The sequence below is a fragment of the Pseudorca crassidens genome, chromosome 5 (genome assembly GCF_039906515.1).
Source record: "Pseudorca crassidens isolate mPseCra1 chromosome 5, mPseCra1.hap1, whole genome shotgun sequence".
NCBI lineage: Eukaryota > Metazoa > Chordata > Mammalia > Artiodactyla > Delphinidae > Pseudorca > Pseudorca crassidens.
In genome coordinates, this window is record NC_090300.1 from 80,698,521 (window position 1) to 80,723,745 (window position 25,225).

General features: G+C 39.4%; 1 protein-coding gene across 1 annotated transcript in view; it reads left to right on the plus strand.

Moving 5' to 3' along the window:
- Window positions 1–25,225, plus strand: part of HACD2 (3-hydroxyacyl-CoA dehydratase 2) — a 91,858-nt gene that overhangs the window by 18,415 nt on the left and 48,218 nt on the right. Inside the window, exon 3 of the mRNA XM_067738685.1 lies at window positions 2,617–2,635. Coding sequence (XP_067594786.1) covers window positions 2,617–2,635 — 19 coding nt within the window. The remainder of the gene's footprint in view (window positions 1–2,616; window positions 2,636–25,225) is intronic.

Below are 25,225 nucleotides of genomic sequence, written 5' to 3' on the forward strand. Positions count from 1 at the left end.
AAAGGATGCTCATCACTCATCTTTCATTCCATTTCATTTCAGTCAGCACGTATCTTAGTTTTCCTCAACTTTGCAGCAGGAGGTTTGGCTTATCTTGTAATATTCACACATTTGAGATTCTTAGCAGTGTTTTCTTTTGAAAAATATAAGATTTGCAGTCTGGTAATTCTTTTATCAGTTATCGACATATTTGTGCAGCTTGATTTTTTTTTAATCCAAGCCACCCCCATCCTCCTCCCTTCAGAAAAAACTTAGTGAAATCATAGACTTGAGCACAGAGTCTTATTAGGCATGGTTTTTTTTGGTTTGTTTTTTGTTTATTTTTGGTTGCGTTGGGTCTTTGTTGCTGCACACAGGCTTTCTCTAATTGCATTGAGCGGGCTTCTCACTGCAGTGGCTTCTCTTGTTGCGGAGCACAGGCTCTAGGCACACGGGCTTCAGTAGTTGTGGCACGCAGGCTCAGTAGTTGTGGCTCGCAGGCTCTAGAGCACAGGCTCAGTAGTTATGGCACATGGGCTTCGTTGCTCTGCAGCATGTGGGATCTTTCTGGATCAGGGATCGAACCTGTGTCCCCTGCATTAGCAGGCGGATTCTTTTTTTTTTAATTAATTTTTTTTTAATTTTTAATTTATTTTTGGCTGCATTGGGTCCTCATTGCTGCGTGTGGGCTTTTCTCTTCATTGCGGTGTGCGGTCTTCTCACTGTGGTGGCTTCTCTTGTTGTGGAGCACAGGCTCTAGGTGCACAGGCTTCAGTAGTTGTGGCACATGGGCTCAGTAGTTGTGGCACACGGGCTCTAGAGTGTAGGCTCAGTAGTTGTGGCGCACGGGCTTAGTTGCTCCGTGACATGTGGGATCTTCCCAGACCAGGGCTGGCACTCATGTCCCCTGCGTTGGCAGGCAGATTCCTTTTTTTTTTTTTTTTTTTTTGCGGTACATGGGCCTCTCACTGCACAGGCTCCAGACACGCAGGCTCAGCGGCCATGGCTCACGGGCCTAGCCGCTCCGCGGCACGTGGGATCTTCCCGGATCGGGTCACGAACCCGTGTCCCCTGCATCAGCAGGTGGACTCTCAACCACTGTGCCACCAGGGAAGCCCGGCAGGCAGATTGTTAACCACTGAGCCACCAGGGAAGTCGCTAGGCATTTTTTAGATAGAGCTAAGTCTGGTCAAGTTATAGCTTTTTCAGGTATAACTAATGTACAGTGAAATGATACAAAAAGCAGTATAGTAGGAATAAAATCTAGGTTCTTGATCCGCTACATCACTTACTACCTTGGTGAAGCTGAGCAGTGTTTCTAAGCCTTCGTTTTCTCATCTGCAAGTAGAGATATCTGTCCTGCCCATCTGCCAGGGTTATTGTTAGTTTCAAACAACACAATGACGGCTTGAGAAATGTATTCCAAAATGCACTGCAATGGTTGTTAGGTCTTATCATCCAGAAAAGCTTTGGTCATTAAATCAACCCTGTAGATGGCTTCAAATTACTTCTTTACTACCACCACCCAGGTTAAAGCAGTGCCAGATACAGGATGAATTGGAAGGGGATTTGGAAGAACCTAATTGGCTGGTTAGATGGCCATTGAGATGGAGAGGAGATAGCAGTCTCACCCATGCGCTGGAAATAAAAAACTGGGGAATACATGCCAAAAGCATTGGCAGGACTTGGAAACCTGTTTGACTTGGGAGTGAAGGAAAGGAAAGAGCAGTTGAATCTGAGAGTGGGGGGGTTGGTGATCAAGAGGCATGGTAGGTATGAAGGAAAGGAGGGGTGAGCTTCCTGCTGAAGCATGCCATCTTTTTTTTTTGTTTTTTTGTTTGTTTGTTTGTTTTTTGTGTGTGGTACGCGGGCCTCTCACTGTTGTGGCCTCTCCCGTTGCGGAGCACAGGCTCTGGACGTGCAGGCTCAGCGGCCATGGCTCACGGGCCCAGCCGCTCCGCGGCATGTGGGATCTTCCCGGACCGGGGCACGAACCCGTGTCCCCTGCATCGGCAGGCGGACTCTCAACCACTGCGCCACCAGGGAAGCCCGCATGCCATCTTTGAGTTGCTGCTGGTACACCTAGATGGAGATGTCCAAAGGAATGTGGGCCTGGAGTTCAAAGAAATCTGGGGTTAGAGATTAGACTGGGAATACCCCTATAATGAGATCACAGAATGAGATAAGATGGGGTCCAAGGGTAGAGCTTTGTAGAATAAATGTCTGCATTGAAGGACCTGCCGGGTAGGAAAAGGCTCTTCTGATCTTGTGTTCCATAGTCTGTGATAGTTCTGTTCTGTACAAATGGGACATGGGAGTTGTTGTACACTGGCTGCTCTTACCATTTGATGTATTATAGAAGAGGTCCTTGACATTTGCTAAACTACTGGGTAAGATTTATTCCTTAGGAAATCTTCCATAGATACACAAACTGAAAATGAATAAACAAAAAACTGAACTAGAATTTACATTTTGTTAAATAGTCTGTAGCCAAGTTTAAAAATTGAATGTTCATTTTTCGAATTCAATATTGCTGGCAGACACTGCTCTATTCTTCTGAAAGGCTAGTTTGTATGAAATAAAACTATAATATTATTGATCTTTACTAATTCTCTTTTCCCCCCTTTTTCTCTCTAGATTTTACATTGTGCAGTAGGTGAGTATGGAATTGCCCCCCAACTTATGTAGAGTGGATTCTGCTTTCTTTTTTTAAGTCATGAATGATAGGTTGATTAGATTCTTACTGAACATTGAAAAACTAACCTATTTAATCATTATATATAAAATTGCTTAGGCTTTTGGTTTCTAAAATCATGGGTACTATTTAGATGTTATCACTGAACACTTTATTAAATGCCATGGCTGTTTGTCAATTTAAAGAGGCCTCTCCTGCCTTCTCAGTACAAGGGTAAATAGAGAAACACCTGGCATATTTATAAAAATGTGACTTGGAGTGCTGGGCTCTGTTGAAAGCCCTCTCTGATTACTTAAATGTTATACTCTCTTTCCTTATTTTTTAAAATGGAGTACTGCATTTATTGCCTACCTCTCAGATGAATATTTAATGTATGTGAGAGCGATTGGAATGTACAAGTACAAAGGGTTATATCAATGTGAGAGATTTCTGCTAAAAGCAGATACAATGTGATTCCTTTTTGGGGAATGCGGAGGGTCATCAAATTCTGCTCTGGAACTAAGGCATAGCTTCTAGTCTGGGGCGACTAGACTCCTCTAAGCAGAAATCAATTTTGGAAAGTTGATAGACCCTGTGGAGTAAACCCATAGCGGTTGCTGTGCATGTGGACTTGTCTCTCCAAGGGAGGATTTGAAGTTGCTACTCACTGAGAAGCACCAAAAGTCTGAAAACTCCAGAACTATGCATTCAAACCATTATGGCCCTGATCAACATAATGGATAAATTAAATGGGTACTTACTATATTCGGGGCACTGGGGAATTCAGAGATGAGGGGACTTACGGTTCAGGTGGACACACAGCAAACTCTCTACCATGGGCCTTAAAGGGATCACTATGATACCTGGGCTCTATTACTTTTAAGGAAGACAAACATCTTCCTTATAAAGAATTGCACCTCGGCTATTTTCTCACTAGGAGGAGGTCTACAATCAGAGATTTCTCAAATGATTTGCAAAATTTTGTATGGATGTGTCTGTGTTTGCTTGGGAAGGTGGGTAGAATTCATAGCTTTCATAGATTCTCAGAGGAACGTGATTCAGAAGGTTAGGAAACTGCTTTAGCACCTTTAAGCAAGAGATTTGCAAGGAGCTTGGAGACTCATTTGTCATGTGGTCTGCTTTCCCAGAGAAGGTCAAGGGACCTGGTCCCATAGCCAGTAAATGGCACAGCCTCACTTGGGACCTGGCCAGTCTGAGCCAGAGCCCACCTGACTGACTTTATTTTACGGTGAACGGGTTTCAGCTAGTGAATAATCTTACATACATTTCCTTTTTAGTCCTTTATCTAGAGTTTTGAGGTGAAAAAGTTGTCCCTTCTTAAGTGCTTAAATTTGTAGATTGGGGGATATGTTCAGCCAGAGAGAGTTCTGGAACCAGTTCAGGCCTTCTCCATATGACTGAACCCTGTGCCCCCAGTCTCCCCCCTCTCTTAACCTTTAGCTGCCTCCGTACAAAGCTCTTATTAGATGCATGTTTTCCAAGCATGTGTATTATTATTTTAATTAATATTGCCTTGTATTTTAATACACAAATTCCTTTTATCTGTCTTAGAATATATTCTCATGCCTCTATAAAATTTCTACCCCTGGAAATAAAGTTTCTGACAAGTATATTTATTCATTCATACCAAGAACATGATTGAATGCCTACCAGGTGGGGCCAGACACTGGTGGGTGGTGGGAGCAGAGAGGTGAACAGGCACAGGCTCAGGCTCAGGAAAGCCACACTCAGATGGGCGCCCCTCTGAGCGCCTCTGGCAGGATGCACTCCGAGGAGTAGCATCTATGTCACACTCCCCTCTGATGGTTTGTGGACAGGTGTCCCTAGGTCTTGGTTTGGTGCCTGACACACAGGACTTTAAAATTCCTTCTTATTTTCTCAAGAACCTTGTTCCATCAGTGATTCTCTCTCTTGCATCATCACCCTTTGTCATCTGCCTTTTCCTTCTCAGCTCACAAAATGCTCAGAATGCTCCATCCTAAAAATAATTTTTAACCTAACCTTTGACCCTGCCTTCCTCCCTCATTACTACATAAGTCCTCTTCATCCCTTTTACCAGATTTCTGGTATACTCTTTCCACTTCCACGCTCCCATTTATACCTTAACCCAGCAGTTGTGCTTCTGTACCCCTTGTCCTACTAAAATTGCCCTCTGGTCTAAAATCAGCACGAGTTTCTGTTAAATTCTGAGGAATTTAATGTTTGGAATGTACTGAACTTCTCAACTACATTGGGTACCACTGATGACCCCCTCTGTGACATCCTGTTCTTTTATTTTACATCATACTGAGCCCTCCTGGCTTTTCTGGTCCTCTGTGGTTCTTTTCTTTCTTTGGGGGCTTTTCTTTCTCCCCTTGCCCCTTAATTGTGGGTGTTCCCAGTATCTGGCCCAGCACACTGCTCTTCTGCCTGAACAGGCCCTCTGGGTGATCTCTTCCCTTCTCATGGCTTGAGGTACTTAAGACCCTCAGTTCTTTAACTCCAAGCCACACCTGCACCCCAGGCTCCAGACTCACCCCATGAGCTCCTGGATGTCCACTCCTAGATGTCCACCTCCTTCTCCTCAGCAGCCTCCTTCTTCTTGTCAGGTGCTCCACCAGCTTCCAACCACGATCCATTCAGTCACCCATTCTAGACCTAGTGCTCATCCATGATGTCTCCTCTCCTTTCCCCATACTCCCATAGCCAGGTGGTCATCAGGTTTTCTCAATTCTGTTTCCTAAATAGTTCTCAGATTGTCCTGTTTTTTCCAGCCCTGTTCAGGGTCTGAGTATGTCTCATCTGGACTCCCGTATCACACTCCCTGAACTTGTAGGTTTATAATATTAATATTAGTAATAATAAGAGCGATCATTATAATAAGAGCATTTACTATGTTTCAGTGCTTTACATTCATAATCTACTTACTTCTCATTTTACGGTTGACAGAACTGAGGCTTAGAAGGTTTTATATCTTGCCAAAGTTCACTTAGCTAATAAGCCCTAGAGCTAGAAGTTGAACCTGTGGCTGTGTGCCTCCAAATCCATGCTTACAGTCCTCGAGGGATTGAGTTAAAGGATGATTCTGAGCATGTCACTTCCATGCTTAAAACCCTTCGCTGGTTTAAACATCTTCATGATTTGGACCCTGCCCACCTCCCTAGCCTTACCTATGTCCATTCCCTGCCTCCCACTCTGTGCTTCAGCAACCCTGACCTTCTTGTGTCCCCCCGGCCCCCCATACTACTGCACTACTTCCTGCCTCTGGTCTGTGCCCAGGCTTTGTGCTCTGCCGGAGTGGTAGCCCATCCCCTGCAGCTGGCAGCTTCCCCCAGTAAACTCTCCTACCACCCTCTGGCTAGATTACATACCATTCCTCACTTTTCTGTAATACCCTGCAACTCACTCTGTTATCACACTTTCCACAATGTATTATGGTCTGTCACTATACCTATATCTCCCACCAAGATCACTGAATTTTTCCAAGAATGAGAACTGTCTCCTATTGATTTCTGTATCCCAGCACCTAACAGTTCATGGCTCCTAGTGGGAGCTCAGTGAACTTTTGATCATAATCTTACTAAATTCTGGTGAAATTTTCTGAAACTTGTTTCAAAATGTTTTCAGTTTCTTAAAAAAATCAGTAAGAATACTAATAAATAGGCTGTTTCTAACATTAGCCTAAAGGCAACCCTTTATTTTTTTACTCATACGACTTAAGTTTACTTTTGGAATGATGGTTTATTTTCCTGTTGCTTTCTGAAACTTTTCACTGTGATAGCTTGTTCTTTTAGAAACTTGTTTTAATGCCTTGAGATGTCTTTAGTTTACATATTGTTGATGAGAAGTCTAGACCTCAGTCAGACCTGGGTTGGTTACTAGCTGTTACTTTCAGGATGTAACTCAACTTTTGTGTGCCTTCATTTCTTCCTCAATAAAAGGAGGATAATAATACCTACCTCTAGGGTTGTTGTGAAAACACGAGAGGACACACATGAGAAACACTTAGCTTAATGTCTAAGATATAGCAATGTTGAAAATTGCCCAATAAAATGATAGTTCTTATTATTAACAATAATAATGTCATAGAATGTTAAAAGTTTTATTCTGTCCCTAATGTAATGTTCCATATTTAGATTTATATAAGTGTAACTCTTCCATATTCTTATTTTTCCTAAATTGTAATTTCTGTGTAAGTGAGTGCTTCAGGGCCACCTGTTCTTAGTATGGGTTGGAGTTGCTTCTTGTCCATGGTTGTGACAATGCAACTTGGCAAAAATAGCCTCCAGAAATAGTAAACTAAAATTCCACGTGAGGGATTCATTTCTGTAAGAAAGTCAGGCCTCTGTCCTTCCAAATGGGTTTCCATGCCCCAACTTCTTTAAAGTGGGTTGTTTGCTCTCCACTGATAATGCAGGAACAAGATTTCTTTTGCAGGGAGGGAAAGGGGACAAGTGATAGCCCTTTTGAGCACATGTTGGGGACATATTTTTTTTAATTAAGGTGTAATTGACATATAGCATTGTTTTAGTTTCAGGTGTACAACATAAGGCTTTGGTATATGTATATATTGTTAAATGATCACCAAAATAAGTTTAATGTCCATCACCTCATATAGTTATAATTTTTTTTCTTGTGATAAGGACATTTAAGGTCTACTCTCTTAGCAACTTTAAATATGCAATCCAATATTATTAACTGTAGTCGCCATGCTCTGCATTACATCCCCAGGACTTGTTTATGTTATAACTAGAAGTTTGTACCTTTGACAACCCTCACCCGTTCCCCGCACCTCCACCCCTTGCTTTTGGCAACCACCAGTCTGTTCTCTGTATCTATGAGTTTTGTTTTTTGTTTTTGTTTCCTAGATTTCACATACAAGTGAGATCAAACAGTATTTGTCTTTTTCTGGGATAAGATTTCTTAAACACTGTGGTCGCAGCCCTCAGACCAAAATTCATAATGCTTTTATTTACACAGTGTTTTTCTTTTTGGAAATGAGAATTTAAAAACCCAGTTGAGACATGTCTTTTACAAGACTGCAAAGAAGAGTTGTGGTTTTCTTTAACCACATGGTACAGTTTGTACTGAAAGAAGTATTACCTGTTTTTCTGTGTTGTGCTCAAGATTAGATTGTGGAAGAGGCATATTGGATATGGGTGGTTCTCAGCTAACTCCAGAGTATGGTTACCCCACTTTGTTGGGATAGAAATTAGAGGTAGAGAGACTAGAACTGATGATACTCTTTTTTTTTTTTTTTTTTTGCGGTACGCGAGCTTCTCACTGTTGTGGCCTCTCCCGTTGCAGAGCACAGGCTCCGGATGCGCAGGCTCAGCGGCCATGGCTCACGGGCCCAGCCGCTCCGCGGCATGTAGGATCTTCCTGGACCAGGGCTCAAACCCGTGTCCCCTGCATCGGCAGGTGGACTCTCAACCACTGCGCCACCAGGGAAGCCCCTGATGATACTCTTAATAAGATGTAACATTGTGTGTTTGGTGAACCTTTGTGTTGGAAATTATACTGTCAATATAAATAACTTTGGAAGTTCTCTTGATTGAAAACTGTAGAACAGGATCTCAGTCATAGCCCAGAGGGTATTATGTCTGAAGTTGAGTATTAGCACTCTGATATCATCAACAGACAAGGACAGAAGCCCTTTCACGTAGGTATCCTAGATTTGTGGTTTCAAATATTTGCTGTACATTCCAGCTTGCACTCCTCTCGTAAACTGATGATACCTTTTACTTAATTATTTCTTAACAATTAATTTTAAGAAATTTGTAATCACCCTAATATTAATAGGTAGCATATTGCTTCGGACTGATTTTATTAAGTAACAAATGGTGCCAGGGAGGAAAGGGGCAGCTGCCGGAGAGACAAGCACCAGAAGACCCAGTCTCCTACCAGAAATCTTATCCCTCCCACCAGTGAGAATGAACTAAATCCTCTCCAAACTGCAACGCCTCCTCCCATCCGCCCCCCCTCCCCGGCCCCCCAGAGGTTCAAGCTTTTATTACTCATTTACACTGCAATATTGTGAAGGACATGCCCTCACATATTACTAAAGCCAGACCCAGAACCTTCCGTGTTGCAGCAGAAGAGAACTCTGGAAGGAAAGCATTGTGGAGGAAAGGAGTTATTCCCCCAGATTTGCTCACCTGGAATTCTGCTTTCACCCCTGCGCCCAGCCCTCATGGGTATGGCTGGGCACAGAAACAAAACTGCCTTCTTTGGTGCCTCTTAGCTTAGTTGACATTTTTTAAATGAACTTTACCAAAAGTGAGAAAGAACAAAAAGGGAATGAGTATCAAAAGTACAAACAGTATAAAAATAGCCATATTCCCAAAGTACAAATTTCTGATCCTGAGATCTATGTCCCCTTTTGTTAGTGGGAACTGACACAGGGTCACATGGACCTTGCTGGCTCTCTTCCACCCTGTTCTTAGTGTGTTCAACCCTGGGACCCATTTCCCCAAGCCAGTTTTCCTGGCTTACAGAATACAAAATGGTGCAGATTTAGATTCAGAAGTTGCTTTCTGCCTGGGGGCATGTTTAGTGGTAGTACTGACAGGGGAAGGAGATGCCCTTTGAGGTGGGGAAATGGACTTAACCTTTCCCAGCAGGCCGGCCTGTGTCTGCTGCCTAGAGGGCTGTCTGGGTGCAGTGGGCTGTCTGGGTGCAGTGGGGAGGTTAGAGGCCTGGTCAACTCCTTGCTATTCTGTCTTTGTCATTTATTGAGTACAGTCATTTCCCAGCATCCCGACACCAGAACTCTACCAAGACCATGTTCATAATCTTTCCCAAATCAGCCAAGCCCTTCAGACCAGTCTAGCTTAGTCTCCCTCTACTTTGGCGCTTTGATTATTCTGTTGCCTCCTGATCACATTTTGCCTCCTCCCCTCTAGACAGAGAGAGAAGAGGAAAGAAAGATAGTTTTAGCACCTGCGTCTTCTGCTCCTCATACCCAAAGATTCAGCCACTTTCTCTGAATAAACTTTGCATTTTCACACTCCATGGTTTTGTACATAAAATGTCCCTTTGCCTGGAACATCCAGCTCCGTAAGTTGTTCCTGGCTGTGACTGAATGTACTGAGATGAAGGGAAGGGACAAATAGGGCATATGCTCATCAGGAGCCCAACGTGCCTGAGCAGGGAAGGTGAGGGGCTTACCCAGAGCTCACGCACACTGCCTGGCACCTGGCAAGCACTCAGTAAGCTGTAGCAGCTCTTCCATTGATTATTAGTGGGCAAAACATAATCCCTGAGGGTTTCTGTGCCCAGTTGGAAAAGGGAAAGCCATGAATAGAGCCTAGATCAGGGAATTTTACCCTTTGCCATTCTTGCAGGAACAGCTAGGGGTTTGGTTTGAATGGAAGCCTGTTACTGAGATATTTTAAAATATCTTCTCGGTAAGGTAATATTATCTTGTTTTCCAGTCCATCAGGAACCAAGCTAAGGCAGACCAACCCCATTGGAAACACTACTAGCTGTGTAGCAAGTCAGGCATCCTCCCTCTGGGCATTAGTTTTCACATCTGAAGAAGTAGGAGTTTGACTAGATAATAGATAATCTCTAACATTCCTTTCAGCTGGATGATCTGAAATTCCATGAAACTAACTATGAAGTAGCTTCAGAGATGGTCAGTTATCTGGGCAATAATAGAAAAGGAGGATGCGCTAGATGTTTAAATATACCTATGTATGAGTATTAGGAAACTTGTTTCAAGTATAGTATTGATAGATTTAGTACATTTTCCCTCTCAGTGCATTTTTTATTGAAGTATAGTTGATGTACAAAATTGTATGTTACAGGTGTACAATATAGTGATTCACAATTTAAAGGTTATCTCCATTTATAGTTATTATAAAATATTGGCTATATTCCCTGTGCTATACAATATATCCATATAGCTTATTTATTTTATACATGGTATCAATAGTTTGTACCTCTTAATCCCCAACCCTGATCCTGCTCCTCCCTGTTTCTCTCTCCCCACTGGTAACCGATAGTTTGTTCTCTATATCTGTGAGTCTGTTTCTTTTTTGTTAAATTCATTAGTTTATTGCATTTTTTGGATTCCACATATAAGTGATATCATACAGTATTTGTCTTTCTCTGTCTGACTTATTTCACTTAACATAGTGCCCTTCAGGTCCATACATGATGCCGCAAATGGCAAGATTTCATTCTTTTTTATGGCTGAGTAGTATTCCATTGTATATGTATACCATATCTTTACCCATTCATCTGTCAAGGGACACTTAGGTTGCTTCAATATCTTGGCAGTTATAAATAATGGTGCTATGAACATTGGGGTGCACGTATCTTTTCAAATTAGTGTTTTGGGGGGTTTTTGGATATATACCCAGAAGTGGAATTGCTGGATCATATGGTAGGTCTGTTAGTTTTTTGAGAAACCTCTTCCGTTTTTCACAGTGGCTGCACCAATTTACATTCCCACCAACAATGTGCAAGGCTGCCCTTTTCTCCGCATCCTTGCCAACATTTGTTATTTGTGTTCTTTTTGATGATCGCCATCTGACAGATTTGAGGTGATATCTCATTGTGGTTTTGATTTGCATTTTCCTGATGATTAGCAGTGTTGAGCATCTTTTCATGTGTCTGTTGGCCATTTGCATGTCCTCTATGGAAAAATGTCTCTTGAGTTCTTCTACCCATTTTTTAATCAGCTGGTTTGGTTTTTTTGATGTTGAGTTGTATGAGCTGTGTATATATTTTGATTAACCCCTATCAGTCATATCATTTGCAAATATTTTCTCCCATTCAGTAGGTTCTCTTTTCGTTTTGTCAGTGGTTTCCTTTGCTGTGCAAAAGGTTTTAAGTTTAATTAGGTCCCATTTGTTTATTTTGCTTTCTCAATGCATCTTGAAAGCCCCAGCAGAAAACTGAATTGGGGTGGGAGATGGACACACACTTTCTATGGCATACATTTACCCATGACCATCACTAGATGGCACCCTTGCATTAGTAAGGAGACACTCTGAAGGTAAGGACTTCTGGAGGACGTCCAATAAAAATAGTGATGAATCAATAGCTGAAACTGAAAAGAGAGAGAGAAAAGAGAAGTGGATGTTTTTCCATCGCTCTCTCGTGCCTTGATCATTAATATTTTAGGTAACAAAAAGCTGAAACTTCCTGCATTGCCCTGGAGATTATCTCATAAATATTTCTTAATTATAGGCACAGGGTATCTCTAAAAATTACCTTAATTTGCTTAATTGTAAAGCTAGAGACAAAGCAAGTATTTCAGAAGATCTCTGGTCAGATGGTTTGTGACAGTCTGAAGTCAGTAAACCTTCCACTTATGTTCTTAGCTTCAAAAGCAAGATTAGTCCAGCAAAGCTGGAAACACCATCTAGTGACCGAATTAATTGCATTGAGCCAAAAAGTGAAAGTTTAGCAAAAGAATTCTTTGATGTATGATTCCACAGCAGGAGTTGAATGCTAAATAGTGTATTAATGAAGGAAGCAAGAACACTTTGGAATATCTGGAATATCTGTATGACGTAGTATGTCTTTTATAGTTTTGTACAGCTTTCCTAGGAAAGGAATTTTTTCTTCTTCATTCATAGTGAACATCTTTCCACTAGTATTTTAATAACAGTTCCTGCCTCACAGCGTTCTTTCAGTTAGCAATCTGCTTTTGAGATTCATCCATATCTTCACATGGTTTGAAAGTTCATTCCTTTTTATTTCTGAATAGTATTCCACTGTATGGATGTACAGTTTGTTTATCCATTCACCTATCGAAGGATATCTAGTTTGCTTCCAGTTTGGGATGGTTATGGATAAAGGTGCTGTAAATATTTGTGTGCTGGTTTTGTGTGGGAAAAAAATTTTTTTTTGCATTTTCAGATCAGTTGATTATGTACCTAGTAGCACAATTATTGGATCATATAGCAAGACTGTTTACTTTTGTAAGAAACTGCCAGGCTGTTCCAAGTAGCTGTACCATTTTGCATTCCTGTCAGCAATGAATGAGAGTTCCTGTTGCTCTGCATCCTCACCAGCAGTTGCTACCTTGGGTTTTAGCCATCATAGTATATATGCAGTGGTTTCCTTTATTTTTTTTCTTTTAATATTCATTTATTTGGTTGTGCTGGGTCTTAGTTATGGCAGGCAGGCTCCTTAGTTGCAGCTCGCCTGCTCCTTAGTTGCGTCGCGTGGGTTCCTTTAGTTGCGGCATGCGGGCTCCTTAGTTGTGGCATGTGAACTGTTAGTTGCGGCATGCATGTGGGATGTAGTTCCCTGGCCAGGGATCTAACCTAGGCCCCCTGCATTGGGAGCTTGAAGTCTTAACCACTGCACTACCAGAGAAGTCCGAGTTTCCTTTATTTTAATTTTCATTTCTCAAATGACAAATGATGTGCACATTTTTTTATATTTTTATTTGCCATTTGTATACCTTCTTTGATGAGATTTCTGTTCACATCTTTTGCCCACTTTTTAATTGAGTTGTTTGTTTTCCTGTTGAGATTTTAAAATTCTTACTATATTTTGGATGTAAATCCTTTATCAGATGTATGTTTAGCAAATATCTTCTCCCAGTCTGTGACTTGTCTTTTCATTCATTTAATAGTCTCTTTCACAAAGCAGAAGTTTTTAATTTTAATGAAGTCCAACTTAACCAAAGTTTAACTTAAAACCAACCAACTTTACACTTAACCAGCTTAAAACCAAAAAATTGCTTTTATGAAGGAATTTTTTTCTTTCATGGATTATGCTTTTGGTGTTGTATCTAAAAACTCATTACCAAACCCAAGGTCACACAGATTTTCTCCTGTTTTCTTCCAGAAGTTTTATAGCTTTACACTTTACAAATAGGTCTGTGATCTGTTTCAAGTTAATTTTTGTGAAAAATGTCTAGTCTGTTTCTAGATTCACTTTTTCACATATGGACATCAGTTGTCCCAGCACCATTTATTAGAAAGACTATCCTTTCTCCATTGAATTGTCTTTGTGCCTTTGTTGAAGATCAGATATTTGCATGGGTTTATTTCTGGGCTCTCTATTCTGTTCTGTTGATCTAAATGTCAGTTATTTTTCCAATACCATACTGTCTTGGTTGTAATAGATACAAGGCCTCCAACTTTCTTCTTTTTCTTCAGTATTATATGGGTCTTTTGACTTTCCCTATAAACTTTAGGATCAGTTTGTTAATATCTACAAAGTAGCTTCTTAGGATTTTTGACTGATATTGTGTTGAATCTATAAATCATGTTGGGAAGAATTGACCTCTTAACAATATTGAGTCTTTTAGTCCACAGACATGGACTAGCTCTCCACATATTTAGATCTTACTTGATTTCTTTCATCATTGTTTTGACGTTTTCCACGTAAAAATCCTGTACCTATTTTGTTAGATTTGTACCTAAGTATTTCCTTTTTTTGATGTTATTACAAATTTTTTTTTTTTTTCAAATTCTGGTTGTTCATTGCTGGCATATAAGACAGCAATTGGCTTTTTATGTAGTGGCCTTGTATCCTGCAACCTTGCTCTACTTGCTTATTAGTTCCAGGAGGTTTTTTGGTAGATTCTTTGGGTAGATCTGTATAGATAATCATGCCATCTATGAATAAAGATAGTTCTGTTTCTTCCTTTCCAATTTGTATACTTTATTTCTTTTTCTTGTCTTACTGCATTAGCCAGAACTTCCAGTTTGACATTCATTATGTTCTTTACTCGGCCTTGCTTGTGTGTTTCTCCTGGGAGGTCTGATACCAACCTAATATCTTGCCCTTTTAAGATATTTTGTCTTTTGGGGACTTTCCTGGTGGCGCAGTGGTTAAGAATCTGCCTGCCAATGCAGGGGACACGGGTTCAAGCCCTGGTCTGGGAAGATCCCACATGCCGCAGGGCAGCTAAGCCCGTGCACCACAACTGCTGAGCCTGTGCTCTAGAGCCTGCGTGCTGCAACTACTGAGCCCGCGTGCTGCAACTACTGTAGCCCGTGTGCCTAGAGCCCGTGCGCTGCAACAAGAGAAGCCACCACAATGAGAAACCTATGCACCGCAACCAAGAGTAGCCCCCGCTCACCACAAATAGAGAAAGCCCATGCGCAGCAATGAAGATGCAACGCAGCCAAAAGGAAAAAAAAGATATTTTTTCTTTTTACCTGAAAATCATAAAAATTTTTCTGTTTTTCCACCTTTATTGAGATATAAAAATTATATATATTTACAATACACAGGGTGATGCTTCAGTATAAATATACATTGTTAAATGATTGCCACACTCAAGCTAATTAACATATCTATTACCTCACAGTTATCTTTTTTTTTTGTAGTGAGGACATTTAAGATTATTCTCTTAGCAAATTTCATGTATACAATATAATATTATTAATTACAGTCACCATACTGTACATTAGTTCTCCAGAACTTATTCATCCTGCACAACTGAATCTTTGTATTCTTTGACCAACATCTCCCCTTTTTCCCCATCCCACAGCTCTAAGCAGCCACTATTCTGTTCTTTGCTTCTATGAGTGTGACTTCTTTTAGATTCCACCTATGAGTGAGATCATGGAGTATTTCTCTTTCTTGCCTAGCTTATTTCACTTAGCATAATGTCCTTCAGGTATACCCACATTGTTGCAATGACAGCCTTCTTTTTTAAGGCTGGATAATATATGTGTGTGTATCATGTTCTCTTTATCCATTTATCCATCAGTAAACACTTAGGTTGATTAAGTATCTTAGCTGTTGTGAATGATACTGCAATGAACAAGGGAGTAAAGACACCTCTTCAAGATACTGACTTCATTTCCTTTGGATGTATACCCAGAAGTGGCATTACTAGAACATATGGTAATTCTATTTTAAATTTTTTGAGGAACCTCCATACTATCTTCTCTAATGGCTATACCAATTTATATTCCTACCAACAGTGTATGAGTTCCCTTTTCTCCACATCTTTGCCAACGCTTGGTATCTTTTGGCTTTTTGTAATAGTTATTCTGATGGGTGTGAGGTGGTATCTCATTGTGGTTTTTGATTCGCATTTCCCTGATGATTAGTGATGAGCTTTCTTCATATACCTATTGGTCATTTTGTATGTTTTCCTTTGAGAAGTGCCCTTTCAGGTCCTTTGTCCATTTTCTGTTTTGGTATTTGTTTTCTTGCTATTGAGTTGAGTTCCTCATATATCAATATTTTGGATATTAACTCCTTATCAAATATATTATTTGCAGATATCTAGGTAGGTTGTCTTTTCATTCTGTTGATTGTTTCTTTTGCTGAACAGAAACTTTTTAGTTTGATGCAATCCCATTTGTCAGTTTTTTATTTTGTTGCCTGTTCATTGAGGGTTATATCCAAAAAAATTTGCCCAGACCAATGTCAAGAAGCTTTTTCCCTATGTTTTCTTCTAGTAGCTTTGCAGTTTCAGATTTTGTATTTTAAGTCTTTAATCCACCTTGAGTTGATTTTTTTTACATGGCATGAAATAAGGGTCCAGTTTCATTCTTCAACATGTGAATATACAGTTTTCCCAGCACCATCATTACAGAGACTATCCTTTCCCCATTGTGTATTGTTGGCAACTTTTTCAAAGATCTTTTGACCATAAATGTGTGGATTTATTTCTGGGTTCTCTATTCTGTTCCACCGGTTTATATGTTTGTTTTTATGCCAGTACCATGTTGTTTTGAATACTGAAGCTTTATGGTATATTTTGAAATCAGGTAGTATACTGCCTCTAGCATTGTATTTTGTTTGTTTGGGGGGTTTTTTTGGCTCAAGATTACTTTGGCTTTTCAGGGTCCTTTGTGTTTGTGAATTTTAGGATTTTTTTTTTCTATTTCTGTAAAAAACACCATTGGAATACTGAAAGGAGCTGCATTGAATCTATAGTTCACTTTGGGTAGTATGGACATTTTAACAATATTAATTCTTCCAATCCATGAACACAGGATATCTTTCCATTTATTTGTGTCTTCAATTTCTTTTATCAGTGTTTTATAATTTTTAGTGTACAGATCTTTTATCCCCTTGGTTAAATTTATTCTGAAATATTTATATATTTTTTGATGATATTGTAAATGGAATTGACTTTAATTTCTTTTTTGGATAGTTCATTGTTAATGTGTAGAAACACAACTGATTTTTCTCTGTTGATTTCCTGTCCTGCAACTTTACTGAATAGTTGTTTTTTGGGGGAGGGGGGGTGAAGTTTAGAGTTTTCTATATATAAGATCATGTCATTGGCAAACAAAAACAATTTTCCTTCTTCCTTTCTGATTTGGATGCCTTTTATTTCTTTTTCTTTCATAATTGATCTGGCTAGGATTTCCAGTACTATGTTAAATAGAAGTGGTGAAAGTTGGCATTTTTGTCTTGTTCCTTAGAGGAAAAGCCTTCAGCTTTTTACCATGGACTATGATGTTAATTTGTCATATATGACCTTTATTATGTCAAGATACATTCCTTCTATACCTAATTTGTTGAGAGTTTTTGAGAAGGTTTAGAATTTTGTCAAATGCTGTTTTGCATCTATTGAGATGACCATATGACTTTTATCTTTCATTTTGTTAATGTGGTGTATCACATTTATTGATTTGCATATGTTGAACCATTCTTGCATTCCAGGGATGAATCCCACTTGATCATGATGTATGATCCTTTTAATGTGCTGCTGAATTTGGTTTGCTAGTATTTATTGATGATTTTTTCATCTGTGTTCATCAGAGGTATTGGCCTGTTATTTTATTTTCTGAGTTTAGAAGTATTCTCTTCTGTTTTTTGGAGGAATTTGAGAAAGATTCATATTAATTCTTCCTTAAATGTTTGGTAGAATTCACTGGTAAAGCCATCAGGTCTTGGGCTTTTCTCATTGGGAAGTTTCTGATTATTGATTCACTCTCTTTACTCATTATTGGTCTGCTCAGATTTTCTCTTTCTTCTTGATTAAGTCTTGATAGGTTGTATTTCTAGGAATTTATCCATTTCTTCTAGGATATCTAGTTGGCATATAAATGTTTTTAGTAGTCTCTTACGATCCTTTGTTTTTCTGTGATATCATTATAATGCCTCTTTTTTCATTTATAATTTTATTTATTTAAGTCTTCTTTCTTTTTTTCTTAGTCTAGCTAAATATTTGTCAATTTTATCTTTTAAAAAAAACCCAGCTCTTAGTTTCATTCATCTTTTCTATTGTTTTTCTAGTCTCTGTTTATTTCTGCTTTGATCTTTATTATTTCCTTCCTTCTGCTAACTTTGGGCTTAGTTTGTTCTTCTTTTCCCAGTTCCTTGAGGTATAAAATTAGGTTGTTTTAGATCTTTTTTTTTTTTGATTTACTTATTTACTTATTATTTATTTTTGGCTGCATTGGGTCTTTGTTGCTGCACACAGGCTTTCTCTAGTTGCGGCGAGCGGGGGCTACTCTTTGTTGCAGTGAGAAGACTTCTTATTGCGGTGGCTTCTTGTTGTGGAGCATGAGCTTCAGTAGTTGTGGCACACAGGCTCAGTAGTTGTGGCTTGCAGGCTGTAGAGTGCAGGCTCAGTAATTGTGGCGCACAGGCTTAGTTGCTCCGCGGCATGTGGGATCTTCCCAGACCAGGGTTCGAACCTGTGCCCCTGCATTGGCAGGCAGATTCTTAACCACTGCACCACCAGGGAAGCTGAGATCTTTCTTAATGTAAGCATTGTTGCTGAAACTTCCCTCTTAGAACTACTTTTGCTGCATCCCATAAGTTTTGGTATGTTGTGTTTTCATTTTCATTTGTCTCAAGATATTTTTTTATTTCCCTTTTGAATCTAATTTTCCAATTTTATTCCTGTTATTGGTTTTTAGCTTGATACTGTTGTGGTTGGAAAAGATACTTGATATGATTTTAGTCTTCTTAAATTTGTTAAGACTTGTCTTGTGGCCTAACATGTGATCTATCCGAGAGAATGTTCCACGTGCATTTGAAAAAGAATGTGTATTCTGCTGCTGTTGGATGGAAAGTTCTCTGTGTGTCTGTTAGGTCCTTTGGATCTGTAGTGTTGTTCAAGTCTGCTGTTTCCATATTGATGATCTGTCTTGGATGATCTGTCCATTGTTGGAAGTGGGGTATTGAAGTGCCCTGCTAATTTTGTACCGCTGGCTATTTCTTTCCTCAATTTTGTTATCAGCTTTATATGTTTAGGTGCTCCAATGTTGGGTGTGTATATAATCAAAATTAATATATCCTTTTTGATTTGACTCCTTTACCATTATGTAATGATCTTCTTTGTCTCTTGTGACAGCTTTTTACTTAAGGTCTATTTTGTGTGATGTACTTTAGCCACCCCTGATCTCTTTTGGTTACCATTTGCTTGGACTATCTTTTTCCATCACTGCACTTTCAGCCTATGTGTCCTTGAAGCTAAAGTGTTTCTCTCGTACGCAGCATATTGTTGGATCTTGTTTTTTAAGCTGTTCAGTAACTCTCTGTCTTTTTTTTTTTTTTTTTTTTTGCGGTATGCGGGCCTCTCACTGTTGTGGCCTCTCCCGTTGCAGAGCACAGGCTCTGGATGCGCAGGCCCAGCGGCCATGGCTCACGGGCCTAGCCGCTCCGCGGCATGTGGGATCTTCCTGGACCAGGGCACGAACCCATGTCTCCTGCATCAGCAGGCGGACTCTCAACCACTGCGCCACCAGGGAAGCCCACTCTCTGTCTTTTGATTGGAGAATTTAATCCATTTACATTTAAAGTAATTATTGGTGCTATTTCTATTGCCGTTTTGTTTATTGCCTTCTGACCATTTTGTAGTTCTGTTGTTCCTTTCTTCCTCTCTCCCTGTCTTCCTTTGTGATTTGATTTTTTTTTATAGTGGTATCTTTGATTTCTTTATCTTTTGTGTATTTACTATAGTTTTTATCTTTGTTGTTACCATAAGACTTACATCAAACATCTTATAGTAAAATAGTCTCTTTTAAGCTGATAACCACTTAACATTGACCACATACAAAAACTACACTCTAACTTTTACTTCACCCATGTTTTTTTGTTATTGGTATCACAATTTACATCTTTTATGTGTTGGGTATCCTTTAACACATTATTGTAGCCATAGTTATTTTTAATACTTTTGTCTTTTAAGTTACATATCAGAGTTAAAAGTGATTTACATACCACCATTCCAGTATTAGAATATTCTGAATTTGACAATATTCTTACCTTTACAGTAAGATTTTTACTTTCATATGTTTTCGTGTTGTTAGTGTTCTTTCATTTCAACTTGAAGAACTCTTTTTAGCATTTCTTCTAAGGCATGTCTAGTATATTGAACTCCCACAGCTTTCGTTTGTCTGGGAAAGTCTTTATTTCTCCTTCATTTCTGAAGGGTAAACTCTTTCTAGATATAGTATTCTTGGTTGGCAGGGGTTGTTTTTCTTTCAGCACTTTGAATATATCATCGTCTCTTGGCCTAAAAGAAATCTGCTGTTAGTCTTGTAGGGATTCCTTTGACTGTGATGAGTTGCTTTTCTCTTGCTGCTTTCAGAATTCTCTTTGTCTTTGACTTTTGATAATTTGATTATATTGTATCTCAGTGAAGATCTCTGTATATATAATTTCTTTGGGGTTCTTTAGGTTTCATGGATCTGGATGTTGTTTGCTTCTCCAGATTAGGGAAGTTTTCTATCATCATTTCCTTAAATAAATAATGCCATAATTTCTTTCTCTTCCTGCCCATTTCTCCTCTGGGACTCCCATAATGTATGTATTGGTTAGTTTATGGTTTCCCATTGGCTTTCATCACACTTCTTCATTCTTTTCTCTTTTCGTTCCACTGACAAATTTCAAATGACCTGTCTTCAAGCTCAGTGATTCTTTCTTCTGCTTGATCAAGTCTGATCTTGAAGTTCTCTGTGGAATTTTTCAGTTCAGTCATTGTGTTCTTCAGCTTCAGAATTTCTATTTAGTTCTTTTTTATGATGTCTGTTTCTCTGTTGAACTTCTCATTTTGTTCATGTGTTGTTTTTCTTGTTTCATTTTGTTATCTAATTGCATTTCTTGTAGCTCACTGAACTTCTTCTGTGATTATTTTGAATTCTTTGTCAGGCAGTTTGTAGATCTCCATTTCTTTAGTATCAGTTACAAGTACTTTATTGTTCCTTTGATGGTGTCATGTTTCCCTGTTTATTCATGCCCTTAGCCTTGCATTGCCGTCTGTTTTTATAAACTGGCTTCAGCTTGGAAAGCTTTTCACCAGTCGACCTGGCCAGAAATTCTGGGCAGGCTATCTGATGAGGTCTGTGGGTCAGCTTGCTGCTGGAGTCCTCAGGCGAGCTGGCTTTGTGCCTGGGTCAGCAGATTAGTGGGCCTGGCGCCTGAGTCCGCTGGGGTGTGTCTGAATCCTGGGTCCATAGGGGCCAGTCTGCCACTGGAGTGAGCCTGGGTCTGTGATCATAGACCTGGGTCCTAGGTCCATGCAAGCCAGTCTGGAGCTGGTGGCCATGGAGGTTTGCCTGGCACTAGGGCCAGCTTGGAGCCTGGGGCCCCGAGGGCTGGACTGGAGCCAGGGGCTGCAGGGATAGGTTTAGTGCTGGAGTTTGTGGTGAAATTGGGTGTTTACTTCACTCTCCTTCCCCCATCGGAGGGTATTTCCCTCTGTACTATGCTACCCAGGCTTGATGGTGAAGGGTGATGCAGGTCATCCTTCCTATTCTGGTCTTCAGTGAGTCTTTTCTTATTTCTGTGCTTCACCCAGGTGCTGTAATCTCTCACCTGGAATCCTTAGCTATTGTGAAAGTACTTTAATGTGTGGATAGTTTTTCAAATTGATGTTTCTGTGAGGATAGTTTTTCACATTGATGTTTCATGCTGAAAAATCCTATTCTGCCAACCTGCTGATATCACTGAGGATTTTTTTCTTTATATTTAAAGTCTAATAGTTTTACTAGGATATGCCTTAGAGTTGACTGTTGCAGGGCAATTTCCCAGGTACCTAGTAGCCTCTTTTGATATGTAATTCAGGCCTTCTTTTATTTCTGGAAAGTTTTATTGGATTATAGTTTTAAATTTTAGTTCTGTTTCATTACTTTTTTTTTTTCAGGGGCTCCAAATATCTGTATGTTAGATCTTGTTTGCCTCCCTTCTTTTTCAGCCATTTTCTCTCTGATCCCTTTTACTTTAATTTCATTTTTATTCTCTTTGCTGTTTTGCTTCCTTTCTTCAGTGCCCTTTGTTAAATTTTCATTTAACAAAAGAGAATGTATTCATTTAACAAAAGAGAATGTATTCTCTTTTGATCACCTGAAATTTAAGTAGTCCTTAGGTCAGATATCATTTTGTCTTTCTCTTCTATTTCTGTCCTGAGTTCAGCTTTTGTTTCATTTCTGCCTGGTTTGGTCCATTTCTGTTCTTAGTTTTTGAACTTCTGATTAAAAATAATTTTTCATATACTCAAATGCTTATTTAATAATATTCAGTTTGGAGTGTTGTGTTAAAGTTTCCTTTGTGATTTTTTTTTGAGTGCATTTTCATTAGCTAAAATGTTTGATCCTCTTTTTTTGTTTTCTTCTGATAGTAGTTTTGTACGATTGTAAGTTGCTTTTATGTATTCATTGTGTGGCTAGTGTTGGAAGTTTGGTTTGATTTATAAGATTACTAGCTTGAGGACACTTTTATCTGTAAACATATGAAGTGCAGTCTCTTCAAAGGATGCCTTTTGTTTGAGGAGATCAGTAGGAATAGGATTTGTACGCCTGTCAATTGTTTTGAGCTCTCATTTGTGTTACAGGAGTGCAGATTTCCTCCTGTCTCTTTCCTCCTTCACCATCCATTCACTAAAAGACATCTCTCCGTTCCCTTTTACCCATTTCTGCCCTAGAAGTGATGCCTTTTTGAGATTGCCACTTGGGTCCCACAGACTTAAGTAATTCCCTTCTCTGTCGTTAGTCTAATCAACAAAGTGTTTTTCTCAGTGCTTTTGTACCTAGGGTGGACTGCCTCTTCCTGGGGGAATTTTTACCTCAAATTTCAGCCCTCTGTTCCTCTCTTCTTGCTAACATGCCATTTTTCCAGACTCTCACTTTCCATAAAGATTTGCAGTAGAGGCTCAAGACATGGCTCTGCTGGAATTTGGTGTTTATAGTTCTACTTACATGTGATTTGAGTCTGTAGTTGTCTATATCTTTTAGTTGTGCTGAGGGTTTAGGTTTTGTATAGGTTTATTTGTTATTGATGGTCAATAAAAATTTTTGGAGCTTGTATAGTATTCATTATGTAGACATTGTGATTTTTAATCAATGCTGTATTTGTTGAATAAAGTTTGCGAATAACTGTATCTGTAGCTAAATCTATACACAGTTGTGACTGGTCTCTATAGATAAATTTATAGAAATGTGTCAAAGGTCATATCGTATTTTAAGACTTTTACTAACGCATACTTCCCATTGCCCTTCAGAAAACCTCCAAGCATTTATTGAGTTTGTGCCAGGTGACAAGCACTGTACTAAGCACCGAGAATACAAATATCAGCAGACCCCATCCTGTTCTCAAGCCAAGGACACAAGCATGAAGCAGAGTGTGACAAAAGTTTTGCCCAAAGGATAAGTTCAAAGGGGTATGGGAGCACAGAAGGAGAGATGACAATGCTTTTTGGAACCCTTTTCCACTGGAAGCAAATTCACCTCTGTCTTCACAGAATAATTCCTCAACTTTCTTACCTTAATGGAAACCTCATTCTCCGTAAGGACAGCACTTCCCTTGCTGCTTCTCAGTTCACTCTTCCACCTGCCCATTCCCTCTCCTAGCTCTCTTCCTATGGCTTAGGTCACCTGCACCTGTCCTTAGATTCTTTCACGGGCTCTTCTTTCTCTCTGTGTCCCTCAAATATTGGTGTACTTGGGCTTTGGTCCTTAGCCTTCTTCTTCTTCCCTGTGCAGTTTCCCTCTTTGACCTCACCACACCTTCCCCATAGCTTCATTGGCTCCCACATATTCTCTTCTGGGCCACACCAGCCTTCTGAGTTTCCAACTCAGCTGCCCAGATGAACATTGCCACTTGGCTCCTTTATGCACACCACAAACTCAAGATGTATAAAGTTTAAGTCATCATTTTATCTCAGACCTGCTTTTTCTCTTATTCTCTGGATCTGTTAGTGGCATTCCCAGTTTCTACTAGTTGCCTAATGAGAGACCTAGAGGTAAGCTATGACTCCCCCGCTTCTTTGCCTTTTTCACCATTTATCCCCCCCACACCCTTCTCTCTCTCACACTTGCTCTCTTTTCCTTGAAGGAACATTGTTTCTTTGCCTTTCCATGTTTTTATTCTCTCTGTGCTCTCATGTCTTCCTCTGAAATCTCTCTACTCCTCCTTCTTTTCCTCCTTGCCTTTTCTTCCTCCCCTCTATTTTTCCTGCCTCTTCAGTTTTGCTCATTTTCTCCATTTCTTTTTCCACTTTCATCCTAATCTGTTCCCCCTGCATTTCCTGTTCTCAGACTCTCCTCAGCCCTCATTGCCCAGGTATGGTCATGCCTCTACTCTTCTTCCTTTAGAGAATTTGAGTTAGGATGAGACAGCTTGAGGCCAGAGTACCATTTCTAAAGCCTGAAGCAGGGAGAATGGTGTGGACAAAGTATCAAATACTTCTAGACTAGAAGCCAGCTCACTGTTTTCTCTCTTTCCCTTGTCTTCTGGGCATACATGGGTTTCCAAATGACAGCTCTGGAGTGCTTTGAAAGCCACAGACAGTTAAAACATTGGTGCAGGAAACACCTTCAGAAAGACTCCAATCTGATAAAAGAGACCTAAATGATTAGGAATGAGGGCTTTAACGGAATATCAATCAGTGAGCGTCAGCTAATCTTGGTGTATGTAATGGTGGCTCTTTTTCATAGCCTTCATAGTTGTAACCTTGAGATGTATGACTAACAATTCCAGGAGGCAGTTGAGTTGAATAAAGAATGTTTTGAACTCCTAAGTTATTCTGTTAATGACAGCTTCTCAGAAAGGAATCAAGTCTATAAATAATGGCAAATTAGCACCTTAAATAGACTGTTAGGAATCAAATAGACAGTTTGTTCTTATGATAGATTTTTGGAGCTGGAATGTATTATTTCTTTATTGACTTATAAGAAAAGAGGAAAAGTAAAGAGTATGTGACGATATAAGGCAGGAATAATCTTTCTACATGTATATATGTTTAATATATGTTGTTTAATTTTTTATTAAGTAAATAGAGTAGCTTTTGAAGGGACATTGGGGATATGTTGTTCTACCCTTCTGCAGTGATTAAAATGGTTACTGCTTCCACGGAATGAGCAGACACTCAAAATCATTTTTTACTTAATTTATACTTACATATAATTATATAATTACATATTACATGTAGTTACATATATGTGGGTATATATTTTATATCTATAACATGTACATTATATGTGCTTATACATATAGTTATATATAATTACAGATAGTTATGTAATTATACAATTTGTGTAATTATGTAATTACACATATTAATTATACAAGTTTTTATATTTTTTACACAAAATGTATTAAAATATAATTTTATATTGAAAATATGGTTCTGATGAAAGGTTCTGTGTTTATTGATACATTAAAATTACCCCCAAA